Consider the following 21,784-nt stretch of genomic DNA (forward strand, 5'->3'; position numbering starts at 1 on the left):
CCTCCTTCAAAATGATGCACCTTAAATAGGAAATGTTTCTACCAGATAGTACAACTGATTACCTGTGATATGAATCCAAGCCCCACCCCTCCTGCCCTCATTTTGGCAATGTTTTCTTTTCCACAAATTCATTTTTCTACCATTCAAAATGGTTAATGTTCAAGCTATTTACTCTGTCTAAAAACTTGCTTTAAGGCAAGAGAAGCCAAAATCCCCAGGAAGCTCAATTGGCTAATGTTCCTTGTTCGGGATATCTGCAGGATGATGACTACCTATTGGTGTGAAACCTGAGTAATTCTTTGTAGATGTATCTGTATATAATTATCCCCCATGTCAGTATTTTTGCATTTTATGTAGGGTGTATGTAACATGTATCTTTGACTCTTTTGACCTCAAAAGTTTATGTTATGGGGGAGCACATGTTTCATTTGGGAGCTGGTTTTTTGGGTGGTTGTTCAATTATTTTATCCACCACAATTAAGGTATGCCTGGTTACAGTCTCAAAAATGAAACTTCATAGTATAAACAATTCTACATAACTGTAATGATTGAACTATGGACAGAGTCATAAAACAATGAATCAAAAGCAATAATAACAGAAGGAACATTAATACTCAAAGGTCCTCTTAAACAGTTCTGTTTTTATTAATTGCTGGCAACCTAACAAGACAGAAGCTGATTGAATTTTGGGGGGAAGGGAAGTGCCTCTATCCTTAATATCATGGAAATGGAAGATTACTAATTTTGCCTTCTGGGATCCCCATTTAGGCAAGTTGAAACTGAGTGGAGGAAATAGTTCTGAAGGACAGTACCCAATTTTTTAGAATTAAATACATTCTAAGGTTCTTTTTTGCCTGTGCTTTCAACATCAGCTCTCTTGCGATATATCCAAAACCTAAAATTACTGTAATTGTAATTTTCAATTAAATTACTATTTAAAAGTATATCCAAAAGTTTAATGTTATGAATAAATCATACACTATTAGTCCGTATGCTGTGCTTAATCTTTCGGCAAACAGTTTCAATGGGTCGTTCTTGTCTTTGCAGTTGATAAGACTTAATGTTGCAACTGTACCTTATCATGCATATCAAAGAATATGATGATCTTTCTTCAATGTTTGATCTTTTCTTTTTTTGGGAGCTTCAACCTTCAAGTGCCTTCAGTCCTTTTCAGGTTCTTCTGAGTGTGTTCATTACAATTTATAAATGCACGGAGCTGAAGAAACTCAACCATAGAAAAGGTCAATAAAAGAGCAAGGATCCAAATTATACAATTACAAATATCAAGAAGCCTTCAGAATCCGTTCACTTCAAAGTAGAAAAAGCTAAAGAGTAAAAATCTTGGGGAAAACCTGCATAGGCAGATAATGAGAAATTGGAGCATCTAAGAGACAAGTCTGCCACTGAGGAGCAGGTGAAGTACAGTACTTGGGCCTATTAATCCACTGTTTTTTTGATATTCACCTAAGATTTGTATTACAAAGGAGGTGAGGCTGGAATTGATGATTAAGCTAAGATAAATCAGTTATGTATCATAACCAAGTTGTGAGTAAGGAGGAAGCAGAATGGATAATCTGATGGCATTACCCAGGAAGTCTTTCCTGCATCCAATTCACTTTCAGGAAGAATAATATGACATTTTTCCCAATAAAAAATTACACTACCACAGAAATTCTGTGGCAAACCAAATTCTGTGGTAAAGTCAGGTAATAATTTTATTCTCTATTTCTTCTTGCGATGCAGTTAAGGGATAATCTGTGCCATCAGCTCATCTTTCGTTTACTTTTGAGCATTACTTGCCACTGGTACCCCAATACAGAATAGCCAGTCATTAAGCAAGCAAATAAATGGAGACAAATCTGCCATTGACAATGAGAATATACCTAATCAGTAGGAAATATTTCAACTCTCCAAGGCCTTGTCACTGACCTCTAGGTGGCCATCCTACCAAAAAAAAAAACAAAACCCAACCCTTTATCTCATCAGGAAACAGCTGAGTGGTTGAAAGGAATTTATTGTTAAGTGCTCCTGCTTCCAGTGTTCTGAAAATAAGCTAACATGTTTGTTACACTACTTATGTTAATAAGGATGTGAGCATGAGTTTGATGCTTGCATGATCACATCCATGGCATTTTCTTGACAACAGTAAGGAAGTAATTTGCCACTGGCTTCTTCTGGGATATTTTTCAACTTCCCAGACTACAATCCTGGAACTTCCTAGGGAATCTGTTACCTGAATGCTAACCAGGACTGATTTCATTTAGCTTTTCCAAGATCAGTCATGGAGTTTTAGTAGCATGCATCACTAATCCTTGTGATTTATATATTATGCATATAATTTTCTTCTGGTCCTCTCTTTACGATTTGCTCCTCCCCATCCACAAATGTATATTTCATGCAGTTCAAGAAATCCCACTTACTGTATACAGATTACCTCAAGTGCCTGCCTCTTGAATGCCATATTCTGGGGAATGGAAAACATTGTGAAGGGGAAAGCAACAAGGGGATACCTGGGCTTCCACAACCAGTTTCACAAACTCTTCAACTTAGAATGAGGCATATGGCTCTGATGAGTTGAAAGCCATAGGCTGAATGACTGACTGATCTCAGAATGAGGCAGCACACATAGGGCCTCAGAGAACTGCCTCCATTGCCAGTGCCAGTCCCATATTTGGGTCGACAGGGTGCATCAAGAAAACACTCAAGACATATTTCCTCCCCTGTTTCTTCCCTCCCTGATACAGCTGACAAAGTGAGAAAGAGCCTGTGGCCTAAGGGTCAACACAGCTACCTCACGTGCAAGCAACCCAGGTTCAAATCTCAGAAGGGTGTGGCTAGCTGATGAGAGCTAATTACTATACCAGTCTCCCTTTAACTCTTTGTTAGCAATCCAAAAAAATTAGTATGTGTGTGTATATATATATATTTAAAATCAATAAAATTAGTGACCTCTAGGATATAAAATAGCCTTATTACTGAGCTTTCGTCAACTTGCTGTTGATATCATCAGAATAAGGGCTGATGTCAACAGCAAGTTGACAAAAGCTCAGTAATAAAAAAGCTATTTTATGTCCCGGAGTTCACTAATTTGATTGATTTTAAAAATGTTTACACCTGGGATTCAAGTATTTAGAATAATCAAAGATGTGTGTGTGTGTGTGTGTGTGTGTGTGTGTGTGTGTGTGTGTGTGTATATATATATATATATATATATATATATATATATATAATCAAGCAAATAAATGTGAGCACCAGGGAGTATTTAAAAATTTTAGTAAAATTTAGTAAAATTTAATACAATACCAATAAAATCACCATAAAAATTAATAACTAATAAAACGCCTAGCTTTCGTCAGCGACTGCTGACATCATCAGGGCTCAAAATGCCGGTCAATGGGAGAGTCCTCTTTTATAGATTGGTCAGAGTCTGCACTCGGCTCCTAGATCTTGTCAATGGGCCTGATGCAATAGGCTGTTTCTCAATTGCCGGTTTCTTATTGGCAATGATTGCTTTCTTGCGTTTTTTACTTGTGCAGCTGTCATCTTGTTTTCTTTGTGTTTTCCCCAGTCATGGTCTCCGCAGATGTTGTTCGAGTTGATTACTGTCACGCCCCTTGTTTCCTCCTTGCTCCTTGCTTTCGCGGTATCGTTTTGAGAGCTCTTCCGTGCTGTCCGTTGATACGGGCAGATCGGCGTTGCAAGGTGGGGTGGGCGGGTCTTATCCTCCAAACATGTTAATGAGGTCATTCCTCCCCTCTTGGAGTACGATCTGGTAGTTGTTGCCCCCAGACGTCTCCTTTCTTTATCTCCGGTCTTGGTGTGTTCCATCCCAGCTCTAATCAACTCGCCTTGGGTGTTCTCTACATGGCAGCCAGGAGCATCAGCTCTCATTGCTCTCTCTCCTCTACTCCCGGAGTTCCTCCCATGCCTATCTTCATCGGGTTCACTCCACACACCCCGTTGGCATGTTTGAGTCGGTGTTGCTGAGTGGAGCGATCGAGTTGTTATAGGTGGTAGGGCTGGAGAAGCTGCCCTTTCCTCTCCCAACTGTGGTAGGTCATTCAACACTCTCGCCAAGGGTGTTTCAGATGCGGATCTCTTATCGGGCGATACTCTCCCCTCCGGATATCCTGGGGATGCGTGCAGTCCCTCAGTCCCCACGTTGGTGCTCCTGTGTCTCCTGGCACTTCTTCAAGTGTTCAGAGATGCCTAACCATTCTGGGGGTGGGGGGAAGTCCCGATCGTTGTCTACCTTCCGTTTGAGTACTCCTGGGCTGCGGATGGTGAAAGGGGGAATTCTTTTCCACAATCCTCTCCATTGGTATACTCCGTACTTCTTTAAGATGTCTCCAATGGGATGGGGAATTGCCCATGCTCCAAGCCCTCAGCGTTAAGTGGGCTAGGCAAAGATCGATATGCCGATTGATTGAGTCCTTATTGGATAGCCATGCCTCCTTGAGCAAGCGGCCCCCTTTCGTATTGTCACTAGCCAAGACATGTACGTTTTCAAAATCAAATTGGTGGCCTGATTCAGTCATATGTGCCGCAATCTGTGAGTATTGTTCGCCCCTCTTTACCGCTAGTTTATGTTTGTGGACCCTAGTTCTTACTCTCTTGGCGGTCTCCCCAACATAGTTCTTAGAGCAGTCCTCGCAGTCGATCCTATAAATGACTGCTGACTTATCCATGGTGGGGAGTGGGTCCTTGGGGTGCATGATTGCGGCACGCAGCGTCTGATTGGGTCTATGGGCTACCTTAACATTGTATGGTGCTAGTAATCTAGCGGTAGCTTCAGAGATGTTGCAGATATAGGGGAGGGTAACCAGTGTCGTCTGTGGTGCAGGTTCATTTGTACCCGGATCTCTTCGAGGTTCAGGTGGCACACTGAAGCGCCTAATGAACCTTGTTGGATATCCATTACGTTTACATATACGGAAAAGATGGTTTCTTTCCTCTGTTTTTGCTCTGGCAGTACTACAGTGGGATTCCACCCATTTAAACAGGGCTCTAATGCAACTAACTTTATGGGCCACTGGGTGATTACTCTTATGATGGAGGATTCTGTCCGTACACGTCAGTTTTCGGTATACCCTGGTGTCAAGAGTTCCATCTGGCTGTCGATGAACTAATACATCTAAGAATGCCAGTGAACCTTGACTTTCTTCCTCCATCGTGAATTGGATGTCTGGGTATACCGAATTCAGTATGCCCATAAAGCTAGTTTTTTGATGCCTCTTGATGACAGTAAAGGTATCATCCACATAGCGGGCCCAAAATTTAGGTCGATATTGGGCCATCGCTATGCACTCCAACTGTTGGAGTACTACCTCAGCAATTACACTGGAGATCGGAGACCCCATAGGTGTACCTTTAGTTTGCTCATATATGGTACCCTGAAAAGTGAAGTATGTCTTCAGGCATACTTTCACTAACTTTATGAGGTCTTCGATTTGGAGAGAGTCCTGCTGTTGATCCGAACCCCTTTGGTTCAGGCGGTCCCTTAATACCGTAACCGCCAGATCCTGTGGGATGGAGGTGAAGAGTGAAATGATGTCAAAAGACACCATTAGCTTATCCTCCTCCACCCTCAGGAGTTTTATCCTATCCAGGAACTCTTCGGCCGATCTCACAGTGTTGGTGTTATCATCGGTCAGGTGGCCGATGCGATTGCTCAGCCACTTGGCCAGTTCTGAGGTAGGGGGTGCCCTTGAATGCAACAATGCATCAGGCCCATTGACAAGATCTAGGAGCCGAGTGCAGACTCTGACCAATCTATAAAAGAGGACTCTCCCACTGACCGGCATTTTGAGCCCTGATGATGTCAGCAGTCGCTGACGAAAGCTAGGCGTTTTATTAGTTATTAATTTTTATGGTGATTTTATTGGTATTGTATTAAATTTTACTAAATTTTACTAAAAATTTTAAATACTCCCTGGTGCTCACCTTTATTTGCTTGATTTTAAATATGGATATACCCAGGGATCATATCTTTAGTGTAATTGTTAATGCTCAAAGCACGAAGTTGAAAACACCAGCCTGAAGATGACGAATGGGACTTCGTCGAAACGTCACCAAGACACTTCCAATTTTACGCGGGAGAAAACCCGAACAACCAAAGACCTATATATATATATATATATATATATATATATATATATATATATATATAAAAAAATGGACTGCAGTTGGTGACAAGAGCATGGTCCATACTAAATGTATTTCTCTTCAAGGTGTCAGAAAAACCTTTGTAGAAATGGCTATTGTTGTTTACAGGAAGTGCATAGAGTTTTGCTGTGCTGTGCTGTATTTTTTACCCAGCTGCTTATCTTACAGCAAACTCTGTGTGCCTTTTGTTAGCATTATTGCAATGATCCTTTATGGAGGCAGGACTGCAGAACTGATAGAATCATCACAAAACCTCATGCTTAAAGTGGAGCCCCTTTTCACCCACTATGACTAAATATCCTTTTAAAGTTTTTCAAGCACCGCCTGACCCTGTATAATAATTCATGTGGTAATTTTAAAAACCTCACTGGCAGATCCCTTTTTCTAAGGGTTTCCCCTAAAAACATATTTAGAATAGGCTGCCATCAATTACAGAGTCTCATGCTGCCTTGTGATTCATTAGCTAGGAAGTTCCTAGCACTTTTCTCCCTTCAGATCAGCTCTACAAGCAGGGAGAGGAAGGCTCCGGCTCCGGCCCTAAGCCCAGAAATACAAAATTATAAATCCTTCCACCAGTCCTGAAACACAAGAGATACTCGTATTACAATGCATTCTTGAATGTGAAGAATGCCTTAATAAGGAATTCCCTTATTAAGTCAATGAAAATACTTAATATAAGATATAAGAATTTACTGAGAAAAGGTAAATAGAAGGAAAAACTAGAGAATGCAACAATGCATGCCAATAATTCCAAATAATCTCAAAGATGTCAACCTTGCTCAATGTTATTTATTACCTGCTTCAATAAGACTCTTTTAACACATGTTGAAGGTTCACTGCAGAGAGGATAGTTGAAGATAGATCAATGAGGACTCCTGCTTAGGTGCTGATATATAAGACCGTCCTAAATTTTGCTCTTTTTTTCCCCATCTTTCTTGAGCACTAAGCTCAACTGTAAAGAAGGAAGCGGGTAAGTGAAAGCCAGCCTGTTTGGGAAGGCCAGTTGTTGCTTTGCCCTATTCAAAGAAAATGTTTCATGTCTGATATCCTGTGTGGTGTCAGCTAATTAGAAATTATCTAGTCAACTAAGGCTTATTTCCTCATGACCTTTGGTGAGATGATAAAGGCTCACTTTTCACCACTTGTGCCTTTGCATAAATGGGAGACAGGGGTTTTGTGTATATACATGGGATGGATTCCATTCATTCAAACTACTTAGCATAGCATTAACATATCAGGTATTTTGGGGAAATACTGTTAATATCGTATATATCATAAATCTGTTGCATAAAACCAACAGAAGGAAACTATAGTAGTAACTACAGTGAAATAAGAAAACAAATCCAACTTGACTCACATATATAGTGACACCCTCTCGCTTCCCCCCCCCCCACCAATCCTTGGAGACCGGCAACTGCCTCATAAACATTCAGTATGGGCCCTGGCCATCACAGTAAAGGATTTCAGGTCTAAAGGTTGCATAAGAGATGATCATGAGAGCAAATGTGGTCTGTCATGAAACTGAAATAAACAATAACCCGAGCAGCCGTTGGTAGCTCAGCTGGGAATGAAAGGTTTGGAAAGCTCTAGAGGAGCTGGAAAGCAACTTTGGGTCCAGGTGAAGAGAAAGAGCAATGTGGCTGGGCAAGCAGCCAGTCAAGAGAGAAGAGAAAAGGCAGTTGGAAATAGCTATTGAGACGGTCTTAGCGTTATCTGACTAATGAAAAGCAGCAAACGTGTCGGAGAATGTGAGCACTGTGGATTGATGGTGAGATAAAACCTGCGGCTAAGCAGGCTTGGAGGGAGAAGGATAGGGAGAAAGGAAGGGAAATGGATGGCAGGACCTGGAGTTTGGCATTGTGCTCTCTGGCAACCTTGGGTGCACTCATGTTAATGGTGACTTTGCACATTCTTTATAGTAGGGTAGAAAGAATGGTATGAGTCAGGCACTCCAAACAGACAAAGGCCTGTTAATTTTGTGGGGTGTAATAATGGGGCTCACGACATCTCAGCTCTTATCCATTGAGGGCGAATAAGTAGAAGATCAAATCTTTGCAAGCACAATACCTTTGCATTGTTCTCATTCTTTGCATCAGGATTCCTGCAGAGACGGGGCCTGCCTATTCGTGCCCCCCTATTGTCTGGCAAAGGTGCCACCTAAATGTCCTGCCTCAAGTGGAGATGCTAAAATGACTTGGCCTCCCAGCTGGTAGGGAAAAAGCTAGGCAACCAGAACACGGCTCTGGTACAAATGTATTTCATACTTTCTTAAGTCTTGGGATTAATGAGATTTGGTTTATAAGAGAAGTACAAGCAGAGATTTATTTCAGGAAAGGAAAAACAAGGGTAGTTATTTCTTGGTTGAGAATACATAATCCTTCAAAATCTGGTGGTTGAGTGTTTAGATCAGTCCTTGAGTGAAAAGAAAAGATGTTTCCCTGATAGGAAGCAAGACTATCTTCTTCATAGGTCAGGGATAGGCAAACTTGGCTCTTTTATGACTGGTGGACTTCAACTCCCAGAATTCCTGAGCCAGCTATGCTGAGCCAAGGTTGCCTACCCCTGTCATAGGTTATATAGGTGTGTCTCCACCAATATCTAACCATGGCACACAATCACAGTCCTGGCAGAGGCAGGCTTAAATCCTCCTTAGCTGTCCCAGCATTGTAGTACTGAAAGTATAATAGTGCATATCTTTTTATTCTGACACTGTCCCAAGTCAATGTCCAATTCATTAAAATTTTGTTTTGGAGGGAAGCTAGATGACTAGCAAATCCTGGGAACAGACATAATAGCATCTGAGTGGAGTTCAGCAATGAGAACCACAGATTCCTTGCCAGTATAGTTCCTACAGATCGAATGATAAGTGGATAGCAACATAAATTCATACTTTAGTGAAGAAAGAAAGACTTTATGACCCTATCATTGTCTCTGATATATTACAGAAGGCTGCTTGTTAGCAAATATTTCCATCCAACTAGACAGAAATCTCTGATCTTCAGTATCATTAAGCTTTATTTTTGTCTGCAAGTAAAAGCCTTGTGAAAAATAGTAGCAATCTCTGGTATCTGGCTATCCATAGTGGGCAAATTATTTTGCTGCCTGAAATGATGACCAAAACGTATGCCCCATTACAGCTTATATCACTCAGAAAACAAGTCATTTTTTTCCTGCTGCGTGGCAGCGCCAGCTCTGGTCATCACATCTGTACTTTGCCTTCCACAAAATATAGCTTTATGTCAAGTCATATAGAAAGCAGGATGATGACTTGTTCAAGCCACTGGGTGAATTTCCCATGGCTAAGGAAGATGCAGTGATTATAGTATCACAAAAAGTCTTTCTGACTATTCATCAAACCACTTTGATTTGGCTATATACTGATTTAGCAATATCCTAGCATAATAAATTCTACGTTTCCTGGGGCAGCTAATAGCTAGGTCCATTATTAAGTCATATGTTATCCCCTCCAATAGATATTTAAATGCAAAGTAGCCATGCATCTGGCCCCTTGGAAAAGGTCCAGCTTTCAAAGTATATTTCGTTTGGTATGACTTTCCAAATTTCCTTTACAAAGCTGCTGGTTTTGCAAGGTGCCTCCTTTAAGGGCTACTGAAATGTGAAAACTGAAAGAATGATTTATTTTGGTGCAAGCAAGGAATTTTTTTTAAAAAGGTAGCATTTAAAAATAGTATGAAAAACTTTCTGTTTCTTAAATCAAGCAGAGCGGATCATAAAGCTATCATGCTTCAAGAACAAATTTCTAATGAAAATGCCAGAGTGAAGTAACTGAGTTGGGTTTCTTACAGAATGGATAACTTGGTCTTCATTTAGACTGGGAAGAGCTGGCTCATTACAGAAAAAAAAAATACCTTTATTTTTCTGTCTGTGAATGCCGCCCACATTACTTAGGTCACAACCACTGTGATTGGATTATTTATTTCATCAGGTTACAATTATAACAATAAAATGTGCATAATGTCATGAGAATTATAGGGCAGTGATAAACAATCCCCCCAAATTACACCCCAGCTGAAATAATAAACTAACCCACCCACCCAAAAGCAATAAAAATTGAGGCTTGCTCTCTTGGATCCACTTATTCCTCTGAAAGATTATTTTCCTCATTTGTGTCTATGTAGTAATGTGACAAATATATTGCAGTCTTTTGCATTGCTTTAGCCTTTTGACCTCTCTGAGGAAACCAGCTCTTGAAACCTCATGCTAGACTAGATTGGCTGATGTTTGAGATGGCACTAGAATTAGCAAGCGACTACCATGGCTACTGTGCTGCAGAATGGGAGAGAAACCAAGGAGTCCTTCATCTGAATTCATATTTTGTTTGGGTGTTTATGCCAAATATACCTTCTCATAAAGACAGTGGGCATACCCATGAATGCGGACAGACAGGCAAAGATTGCCTGACCTCTCAGCAGATCAAGACAAGGTGCCTCAGGCAGCAAATGTTTGATACCATTAAGGCTGACAGTGGGGAATGATCTCTGCTGCAACATCTACCCACCAAACATGATTAGAAATATGATATGCACAGTTCTAGTTTTAGTCGCAACTATGACTTTCTTGAGGTTGAGGTCCCCCCCCCTCCAAATTACCTGGAATTATGACTGCTAAAATAATTGTTGCAATCTGTTCCATGCATGCTGAAATATTGTGTTATCTGGTAGCCAGGGATGCAGCATTTTATATATTTGGGAAATCCAAGATAACAGGTGGTGATTCTTTTCAAAACTTCACTTCTACCTTTTTTCCTCACTGCTTCAAAAGATGTGAGCCTTCCTTACTGGATGCTTCTACTCCCCAACCTTCCCACCCTTCTCCATTTTTCCTACTGGGAAAGCTGCCAGTAAGACAAAACACAGGTAAATGAAATAATCGCAGGATCTTTCTGTGCTTTCTATTTTTGCTCACATGTTTCTCTGAGTTTATTATTTAAAAAAACTCTCTGGCGTAGAACCCTAAAACGATGATACGAATGCAACGAGTAACATAAAAAAAACCCCAAAAAACAAAAAACCCTCTTAATGTTAGGATCTCCTGACAAAATACCACCAATCCATCCTTTTGAGTTATCATACAGCTTTGTTTTTAAAATTCCTCTCCAGAGGTGGGAAGCAGGGATGGAGGGCGCCGGCGGCAGAACCGTATGGCGCATCATTTCCAACAGATTCTTCTGTCCAGCCTTTCTTTTAAATGGAAGCCCGGGGGAAACCTCTTATGGTCATGGACCTGTGGGTTTTGTTCCAAAGCAATCTTGCTTCTTTCTACAATCGCCCGCCCGCTTGCCCGCCCCGGGGATAAGAGACCACGGTGTGATTTCGGAAAGAGTTTTGATTGTTGTACGATGAATCAAGTCGATGTTGTATAAAACGCCGACAAACAAGATTTCTGACTATTGTGCAGTTGTCAGAAAGGCGTTTCTGCTTTGAGCTTGGATCTCGGGGAAATCAAGGGAGAGGGAAAAGAGGATAGCTGTCCGTGGCCGGCGTACGGCTGGTAGCAGCAGCGCGCCCGGCTCCTCGGCCAGATGAAAGCGCCAAGACTGGCACGAAAAACGCACCAGCTGCTTAGAAAGCTTTCAATACAAGGCCCGCCCTCCTAGGGGGAGCTGGCCAATGAGAGGTCAAAGGGGCGGGGTTTGAGGGGCAGCTGTGACGCCACCAACCCGGAAGTGGTCGAGCTCTTGGCTGGAGGTTTTCCCAGCAGCCGCTCCCAGCGGGAAGGGGACCCTCAGGTAGGCAGCGAGGAAGGCATGCAGGTCTGCAGGCAGGGCTGCTTTGGGACAGTTATGGAGCCCGGTTCGATCTGATGGGCGTTCCTAGTGGGGAGGCGCAGCAGCAGCAGAGGCTGTCTCTCTCTCTCTCTCTGTCTCTCTTTCTCTCTCTCTTGTCAACGCGATCGAAGATGGGTCTGCTTTCCTGAACCGGCTCTCGTGCGCTTCTTTCCTCTTCCCTGCCGCAACTCCCCCCCCCCGCTGGAACTGATCCTTTTCTCCCCTTGTTTTTGCTTTCTGCCCATAAAACACTTCGTTGCTCTCCGTTATCTCCTCTTTTCTGGCCTGAATCCGGGCCCTGGTCACGCTGACAGCTTGCCTTAGGCAGAATTACACTTTGCTACATTCGTGTACAGCCTTGAGTCAGCACATGTGTGCCCAGGGTAAAACCTACATTCCTGTATAACAACTTTGATTTTTTAGGAGAAAATTACGTAAAAAAACAGCGGGCGATTGGGGGGGGGGACTCATCTGCTGGCTTAAATTATTGACATCAAGTTGTGTCCTAGAACTGATACTGTGTTAGACACAGAGCAGCTATACCAGGAATTGATTGCTCCAAAGTTATATTTCTGTGTCTGTGTGTTTTCATATTCTGAATATAATTCATATTTTAAATATGTGTGAATGTATATTCATATTCTGATACTTCACTGCATTTCATTGTACTACGTTTTATTGTAGTTGGGGATTTTTGTTCTTCTGAATTGCTCAATTTTATTTATTTATTTATTTAGTCCTACATGATGTCTAAATAATATATATAAATATCCCAGTGTTACAGTGACTATACTTTATTCTCTATTGCTCCAGGATAATATGTGAAGAGAAGCTCCAGTTGTTATATTTGTTTATTCTTTTAGGTGGTAGGGGCTGCAAGTCCTGAACCATTCTGATTGCCTGGCCCAATGGCAGCCGAAGTGAAGGTGTCTGGGCAGAATCAGGAGCAGTTTCTGCTGCTGGCAAGATCTGCCCGCGGAGCTGCTCTGGCCAACCTCATTCATCAAGTGCTGGAAGCCCCTGGTATTTATGTTTTTGGAGAGCTACTTGACATGCCAAATGTTCAAGAGGTGAGCTCTGAGACCCATAGGGTTGTATGGTACAACCTTCCAAAGGCCTGATGGAAAAAAGCAGGACCTTATATGACCTCTGGTGCCTCTGTTCTGCAAGGCAGCCTTTCTTAGCACTGCCTTGCTATTCTATAATAATAATAATAAAGTTGGAAGGGACCTTGGAGGTCATCAATTCCAACCCCTTGCTAATCTAATTTTTTTATAGTAATTTGAAGTCACAGATTATGCTTTAAAGTGGAACCATTGGTTCACACATCTTTTGAAACAAGTATTTCTGCTCTATAAATGAGCAGGTTCAAGTTTCTGTATGATTTCCTTTGACAAATTCTTGTATAGTAGTACTGAATGGAGATTAGTCGTCTTTCTATTGAATCACTGAATAAAATTGCTTTTAAGCTAATGTTTTTCATACTGAACTTGGTAATCCATGGGATTCCTAAAGTCATTTAGGAGTTTTCTGGGATTGTAATCGCTCATGCTAAACAAAATTGCTTGATCTTTCGTTATGCTGAATTTTAAAAGGCCAGTATTTATCCCAGGTAAATATATATTTTGTAATAGATCTACCTAGTACCACCTTTAAATGGAATGTATCTCTTTGAATGCTTCCCAATCATCCATAAAGGCATGAATCTCCCTAAAATTGTGTACCTTTAATTAAAAGATTTGGTGATTACATGGTGGAAAAAAGTGTAGAAAGAAAGCTAATGTCATAGGCTATTGCTTGGAGTTGCTCTAATTTTTGGTTCATAGGCCAATTTTTCTATAATTAAAGAAAGATTTAAAACAATAGTAGAAAAGTTTGGGGTCCTCAACCTTATTAAAAATATGAAAACCTTACCCCTTCCTTCATGTAATGTAATGGTATGAAATCTGTGGTTCCCAAACTGTAGCAGTCCAGGTGGATTTATGGAGGAAAATAGCCCTGTATTTTTCTTAGGTGACTTGTTTCATGGAACATGGGATTTTTTTTTTTTAACATGGCACACAATACTTGCTTTTGTGAGGTCTGTAAAACCTCTGAATGTCAATCACCTGAATAATAGACAGATTTTGCTGATGTTTATAAAATTCCTATCTTTTTTCTATAACACATCTTTGTGAAACTCAGGCTAGATGGAGGGGTATATGTGGTGCAAAATTATCCAGTAATCTTCCTTTATGTCTGAGCAGAGATGTTTTTTCTTAGATATTTATGTTGGATTTTGAGCATTCCCACCACAAGAGTGCTGCACAGAAGGAAACAGACTGTTTTAAAGATTTTCCATGAAATGGTTTATACTCAAATTACATATGATTATACCATTAGGGATGACAGATGGAGGCTCATAACATTAAACAGTCCTAACAATAACATCAGCTTTCCATATATAAAACTAGTGCTGTATGTCTAAGAGCAACTAGGCTGGAACATTTCTCCCTGTCCAATATTTTTATATATAAATGTCAGGGATTTTTAATCTTAGGCAGAATATTACATTACAATCAATTCCTCCATAATTTTCTTGAGTGGTGCTGCCTGGGCAGAGGCTCAGCATATTGGTGAAAGTCAGATCTGTTGGTTACCTGGGATGTTCTGGTGTGAACTGTGAAAGATTCCACGAGCATAAAACCTCCCCAAAGTTTTTCTTTTATCATTTCTCAAATAACTCTAGTTATTTTCTCTCCCTCTATAGCTATCCGAAAGTGAATTCTCACCTGTTTTCCGCCTGCTTACGGTCTTTGCATATGGGACGTATTCAGATTACCTGGGTATGTCTTATCTTCTCCTTAAGAAACAGGAATGGTAGAGAAAATTGCCAATAGAGATGGAAGAGCCAAGAAAACAAAAACGAAGCAATGCTTCATATAGCAGGATTTGAATAATATGAAGTCATTCAGCGCTGAAGCTCTCCTCAGGATGAGGATTTACTGTATAGACTAAAAATTTCGTGGAATTGAGAAAGAAACTGTTGGACATTAAAAGGAGACTGAGGCTGGCCCATAACTTGTAATTACCTCGCTCCTTTGATCCTTCTCTCTGTATTTGCCCAAAGTAAATTTTGACTGTTTGGCTTAAAGTTTCTTTTTAAGGAGGAGAAAAAAATGGGGTTGGTTATAGGGTGTCAAAATCTGTCATGAGAAATAAAAAAAATAGGATTAACTATATAAGAAATGGATGGGATCTTATTCTGTGATGCTAGGGAGAATTTGAAGGAATATTCCTTTTTTTTGTTTTGGTCTGAGAGCAGCTGAAGTTGGGAATCTGCCTCCCTTGACAGAAGCTCAGAAGAACAAACTGCGCCATCTGTCTGTGGTCACCTTGGCTTCCAAGCTGAAGGTAGCCTATCTATCCTTTCCTTGCCTATTCTGCTCATTGTTTAGAAGTCCTCTGGAATTGGGTCTCTAAGGAATGCAAAGAAACAAACGAATGTTGTACTTACACTGGCTTGGGTGTCTCTGCAGTGCATCCCCTATTCTGTACTATTGGAGCAGCTCCAGCTGAAGAATGTGCGACAACTAGAGGATTTGGTGATTGAGGCAGTGTATGCCGATGTACTCCGAGGGAGCCTGGACCAGCGCAACCAGCGGTTAGAGGTGGATTACAGCATTGGCCGGGACATCCGCAGGGAGGAGCTCAGTGTCATTACCCGCACGCTTCAAGAATGGTAAGGAAGACTTTGATCTTGTGCAAACTGAAGAGGATACATCTTAACAAAGGCAGAGAAGCCCACCAGATCTTCTCGGATTCTGCTGCATATGTGGGAAGAAGTCAAGTAGATGCTAATCATGGGGCCCTATTTGGGACCGAAGCCCCCTAATCAGCATCACACCACTAGACAAGAATGAACAAAGGGCTTCTTATCACTTATGCAAAATAGTCCTCACTTAATAACCCTAATTGGGACTGGTAACTTAGCAAATGCAGTCGTTAAGCAAAACTTCAAGGAGCCGCCTCTGCTTATTGACAGCTGTTCCAGCACTCCCAGTTGTTGAGCAAATTGCACATGGTCATTAGACAAGGATCCACCTAGATCCCAGCCAGTTTTGGAAGAAGCTAAGTGATGGCCGTCGCCAGCTGCCTCCACTGCCCAACCCTGCTTGTCACTGTACACCCTGCACCATGTGCCATTGCCAGCCGGGTTCTCTTTCATGCACCAGCCAAGTCATCCTTGAGCTAGCCCCCTTCTGCATGCTGGCCAAGTCTTTCTTGCTCAAAGAGAAGCTCTGGCCAACTCCCAAAAGAAGGACCTGGCTGGCAGTGGCATGAGGCATAGCACAGACCTGCCTGCCTGCCGCACTTGCCTGCCAGTCTGTGGGACACTTCCACAGCACGTCCCCTGTCCATGCCAGGATGGTGAACTCAACGGAGGGGAGGCAGACAAGAAAACAATGAAGATCAGCTGGGTCGGTGGTGGGGGAGCTGCTGGCAAGGGGCATAGTTGTAAACTTAGGTGCACCCAAATTTTGTTCACATGACCTTGGGGAGCACTGCAATGGCTAGAACTCTGTGAATCTGTTGTAGGTCCTTCATTCAGCACTGTTGTAAGTTTGAATGATCGCTGAACAAAAGGTGGTTAAGTGAGGACTACTTGTGTGCAGGATTAATATTGGGATTTTATGCCCCATGAAATGGTCTATAGGTTACACCAATTAACATAATTTATTCTACTTTTATGGATCTTAAAAGAAGGATAAGAGGCAATTAGGGACATCGAAGAGGTATTCTCTGTTGAAAGAAATATACACTCCCGCACCTAATGTATGAATTTTATCAAATGTTGCAAAGCATTGTAAATAAATGTTTTTATAAACTAGAAATTTGCTCTTAGGTCCAACCATTTGTTTGTTTGTTTTTTCTTTTAAAAGTGAAAGCCAAGACTCTTGAGAAACTAGATTTGGAGTTAACATTTTATGCTTTTTCTGTACTTTGAAAATCTTGGTATACATGCACCTTAATCCTACTCTTAGAAAAATACTTTTCATTGGTGGGAAGAGAGTTGTATGCCTGTGTGGTGACCTTGCCAAAGTACAGATGTCTGTGGAGACAGACTCATTTTGCCCAGGACTATTTCTCCTACCCCTCTCACTTCTTCCCTTGCTATGAGAACATTTGCACACCCCTTTTCCACTGAAGTCTCTCCAGTGGGGTCTACAGCACAAAATACAATGGTGCTAAAATACACACACACAGAGAGAGACATCTACTTGTCATCATCAAGTGAATGCTGCCATTAAGTGCTTGGGTCTCAACATCTGATGCAAGCATTTAAGTCATGAGATTTTCATGATGACATCATGCACATTTCCTTGTTTGTTCTCCTACCCTTGGATGCCCATGAGCCAGATTTCCCAATCCCAAGATTTATGAGCTTCTGCTAAATGCTGTTTGCTCTCTTAGTTGCTTTGTTGGTCTCCTGCTTGTTCAACTTTTACTGGTCCTTCCCAGGTGCCAGGGCTGCGAAGTTGTCCTTTCAAGCATTGAAGAACAAGTTAGCCGAGCCAATCAACACAAAGAGCAGCAGCTGGGCCTGAAGCAGCAGATTGAGAGTGAGGTGAGGGGCAGGGCTGCAATGCAGAGCTTTCCCCCCCCCCCCAGCTTCAGACTGATTTCACCATTACATCTGGCAACCTCTGCTGGTCTTGTACATTTCCGGTCTAGCTGGGGTAGGCAACTTGTGGCCACCTCTAACCTCCAGAGTCCCACTAAGATTGTGCTCCTGAAATTCAACAAGGCCATTTTCTATCAAGGAGGGAAGTTGATGTGGGAGCATAAACTTACCAGCAGCTTGCCAAGTTCAATTCAAATGTTTTAGATTATTGCCTATTAGGCCCTAAATGGCCCTAGATATCTACCAGATAACTTCTATCAGACATACTCTGCTCCCAGGAGTCCAAATGGGCAGAGAAGACCTGCTATAAGTCACCTCCTTCTGGGAGGTTAAGGTAGGAGCATCCATCCCAAATATGGGTAGCTCCTCTCCTCTGAAATAGCTTGCTCCCATTCCATCCTCTGGAATAGTTTCCCCCCCCCCCTCCAAAGAAGGATAGCTTCTGCCCCCTTTAACTTCCAAAAGGTTTAAAAAAATTAGCTGTTCTGGAGGGACTTTGGATTTCACTATTATATTTATTAAGCCCCAGTATGAATGTTACTATTGTTATTGTGATTGCATTATTTTTTTAAAAAAAAAATTAATTTATTTTTTCAATTGCTGTATCATTTTGCTGCTGTTGCTCTTGTACATTGTTTACAGTCTTTGAAATTGAGGCAAATGGTATTAATAAATATGCCTCCAGGTTTATCTTGCCTACATTAGATGAGATAAATTCCTGCAACAATAGACTGAAAATGTCAATTCCACATTTTCTGTATCTGATGTTTCTTACTTGCTTCTTAATAGATAATACCAGTTCTGACTTCATGTAAGGCATTTTCTTGTCTGTTTCATATCCCAAGATATAACATGATAAAAGTCACTTCTCACAAGCAGTAAAACTGGATCTAAAACTAAGCTGCTAACATTGTCTTTAAAGAGATTATTGTAATACTTATTCTATGATCATCTTTCCAATATTTCCAGGAATATTTAATATAACATTTTTGGAAGTGTGATGCAGAAAGGCGCTCTTAAAATGTGGTCACAACTGCTCCATTCAAAACTATGTTTTATTAGCTGATCATAGCAATTTTAAGCTGGATGACAGACATGATTAGAGTAAATGTTTAAAAAACTTTGTCCACCTCTCCATGGAGAAGATTCTTTCTGTCATTTTTTATATGGTTAATTTGCCTTTTAACCATTTAATTGTATACTGAATGTGACAGAAGCTTTAATTATTGCCAAGCATTACCAAATTACCCATTTTCCTATTAGTTGCATTTTGATGTGCATTGTTATTCTAGGCTCATGTTTCCTAATAAAAAAACACTGAAAAGAAGGGTGGGGAGATGTGTTTTCAGAATTTGGGAAGTTTTGAGAGGGGAAAGTGTCTATATGGATCTTTCAAATATTTAAAGCACTTATTTTGCTTGCCCATTAAAGTACCTGAAGCCTCTGCCATTTTTGGAGTGTTTAATGCTTGACAAGGCATTCAAAAACCAGAGCTGGCCTTAAACCAATGGAAGTGGTCCTTGTCTGCTTTACGTGCTCTGGTAAAATTTGTGTCATATGTAGGAGAAGAGAAAATGCTCCATTTTAATTGTCCACAAATATACCTTAATTACTAGAGGTTTGGGAGCTTATGGGATAAAGTTTGCAACTATTAGTTGTTCAGAAAACTGAGCATAATACAACTCTCCCAATATTAAAAATAAAAAATAAATATATTTCATCTGAGCAATATTTTATTCCTCAAATCAATCTATAGCACAGTCAGCAAATGCTTTTATGGATGTATTCTATACTACAATTGAAGTGCCTATCCTTATTTGGCTGAAGAAATTAATTATTTTGACTAATGAGCAATGTAAGAAAAAGATTCCTGGCTCGTACATTTTACTCATTTGTTGCTTATATTGTTGCTTATGATTTCTTCTTTGGTTGTGTGCTTTGTTGTTCACCACCCAGAATCTATTAGCACTGGGGTGATCTACAAGTATTGTTAATAAACGGATGAGTCAGCAGGAGGGGAGAGAAATCATTTACACACCCTCAGCCCTCCAGCTGAATGCAGCACATTGGAAGGCATCCGCTGAAACCTTGGCACAGCCCCTCCCCCCCATTGGGGTTTTTAAATTAAGATCTGGCTGGAGAATTCCTGGTGAGATTTTTCCAGGATGATTATGTTAGGGAACACGTCCTGTCTTTGGCGCTGGAACCATGTCTTCCTTGTTTCTTTTCCCTCATTTTCTTTTCACCCTGTAGGTGGCAAATCTGAAGAAGACGATTAAGGTGACAACAGCAGCTGCAGCAGCGGCAACCTCCCAAGACCCCGAGCAGCATTTGTCAGAACTCCGGGAGCCCGCTCCGGGTACCAACCAGCGCCAGGCTAGCAAGAAGGCCTCCAAGGGCAAAGGGTGAGATAGCATTCCAGGGAAGGCTGGCTATTGCCTCTCTGTAGATGAGACAGAAAAGCAGAGCATTCCCTGAGGTGTTTCATCCATCCCTCACATTGGGGCTCTAGCAATTTACCTGTAGAGTCTGTAAAGCCCTTGTCTTGAGCATTCGGGCTAAACTTCTGCTGGTCTTCATGCCAAGGCTTTTTTCTTCTCTGCAGGCTCCGAGGCAGTGCAAAGATCTGGTCTAAATCAAACTGACAGGACTGCTGGTTGGGGAGTTGAAGCAGGTGTCCCACGTCTGGTGCTTTCTTCTTCAATCCAGATGTATTTCTGCGCAACTTTGTCCCTGTGTAAATGGTTCTGCCTCCCCATTATTTTCTTCTTGTGTTTCTTACAGCCGCTTTCCCCTGTTCCTCTCTGGTTTGTACCTTCTCTATTTTGAATGCTACTCCCCCCCCCCTTCTCTCTCCCTCTCGCCTGACTTTTGTTTTCTTGAATGCATTTTAAGGAGCCATGAAATGGCTCATGTTTAAGTTACATTTTGCCCCAACAGATTGTTGTGGCAACCTGTGTGGAAACAAATCTGGCATCAAATGGCCGCTTAAATTCTCTGAGCACATCCTGGGACATTTGCTCTGGGCCACCCAGTTTGACATCCCAGTTTCCTGCTTTACTGGAATCAGTGAAAGGGAGGAATGTCTGTGTGAGTGTTTGAGTGGATTGTTTTTTAAAAATAGTATAAATATATAAAGCAAATAAAAATGGACAGACCTATTTCCAGGAGTGTTTTCACTTTGGCACCATGCTGGTTTGCGTTGGATATTTTGGTAGCTTAATAAATGATAACCTGTCTTTTTTTTAGGTCACAGCTTTCTTTTAGAGGGAAAATAGGAGGAGACATAATATATAAAATTATTGGCATAGGGATAAACTCATGCTAATCAGTATATGAACTAATATTTGGGGTAAGTTCAGACAAGCCAAAGAAATGTTAGAACTTAACCAATCACTATATCTAGATGGCATTTATCCAAAGCTTTCTTGGTCTTTTGGCTAAGGTGTAGCATAGTATAATTTTGAACGAACTCCAATGAGAAACTTGGTCAAATAAAAGTATGTAATACATCCTCATAGCTGACTGCTAAATAGAAACCTTTTTTTTTTAAAGGTTCATGAAAATTACAGGCCAGCTAGTTTAATAGACTCTGGGAAACTGAGACTTTCAAATCCATGCAGAGTTCCTGTGTAAGCCAGACACTGATTCGTGCTGGGCTTATGAAGGCAATCTGGAGTTAGTCTGCTGATGGAACAGGACTGGAAATGCTAAGCATACTTCTTTGGGACTAAGTCATTCAAATCAGAGGGACTCAGTACAGAAGTAGGAAGCGTAGTTTTCTTTGGCTTGCACCCGGTGTAAAAGCTTCTATTAGCTCATTTTGTTTATTGGGTACAGAAGGTAGCAAAATGGCGATTTCTGAAGCACTGAAGTCAACTAGTGTCTGCAATTGTTAAAAATGCAGGGAGAAAAATCATTTTAGAGCCGTGGGCTTTTCTAATTGTCTTTGGAAGACAGTCTTTCCTTGTACTAACTTAATTGCTGCCCAACTGATATGTGGATATATTCCCCCCCCCCTCCGAAAGTTAGAAGCTATGTGAGGAGGCAGTATTGCAAAAACTAAAGAGAAGTAGAGGTGGGCAGCAGTGACAATGAGAAAAATACATGAAATTGTTTCAGCGGTAATCTTTGTTTTTAGAAAATTGTAAAGAAATATGAATAAG

At 41.2% G+C, this 21,784-nt stretch overlaps 1 protein-coding gene across 2 annotated transcripts; it reads left to right on the plus strand.

Moving 5' to 3' along the window:
* The first annotated feature begins 11,802 nt into the window (after positions 1-11,802).
* COPS7A (COP9 signalosome subunit 7A) lies at positions 11,803-20,780 on the plus strand. 2 transcript variants are annotated; one of them, XM_039338739.1, is made up of 8 exons: positions 11,803-11,914; positions 12,817-13,023; positions 14,703-14,778; positions 15,258-15,346; positions 15,472-15,674; positions 17,456-17,561; positions 19,872-20,023; positions 20,224-20,780. In XM_039338739.1, exons 2-8 carry the CDS (start codon positions 12,862-12,864, stop codon positions 20,261-20,263), a joined length of 828 nt encoding a protein of 275 aa, XP_039194673.1. In that variant the 5' UTR covers positions 11,803-11,914; positions 12,817-12,861; the 3' UTR covers positions 20,264-20,780. The 2 variants fall into 2 exon arrangements, with proteins under 2 accessions (XP_039194673.1, XP_039194674.1); XM_039338740.1 differs by lacking the exon at positions 11,803-11,914 and adding an exon at positions 12,187-12,336.
* Positions 20,781-21,784: the final 1,004 nt, after the last annotated feature.

Source organism: Crotalus tigris, unplaced genomic scaffold, assembly GCF_016545835.1.
Source record: "Crotalus tigris isolate CLP2741 ecotype Arizona unplaced genomic scaffold, ASM1654583v1 scf7180000017716.2861928, whole genome shotgun sequence".
NCBI classification, from domain to species: domain Eukaryota; kingdom Metazoa; phylum Chordata; class Lepidosauria; order Squamata; family Viperidae; genus Crotalus; species Crotalus tigris.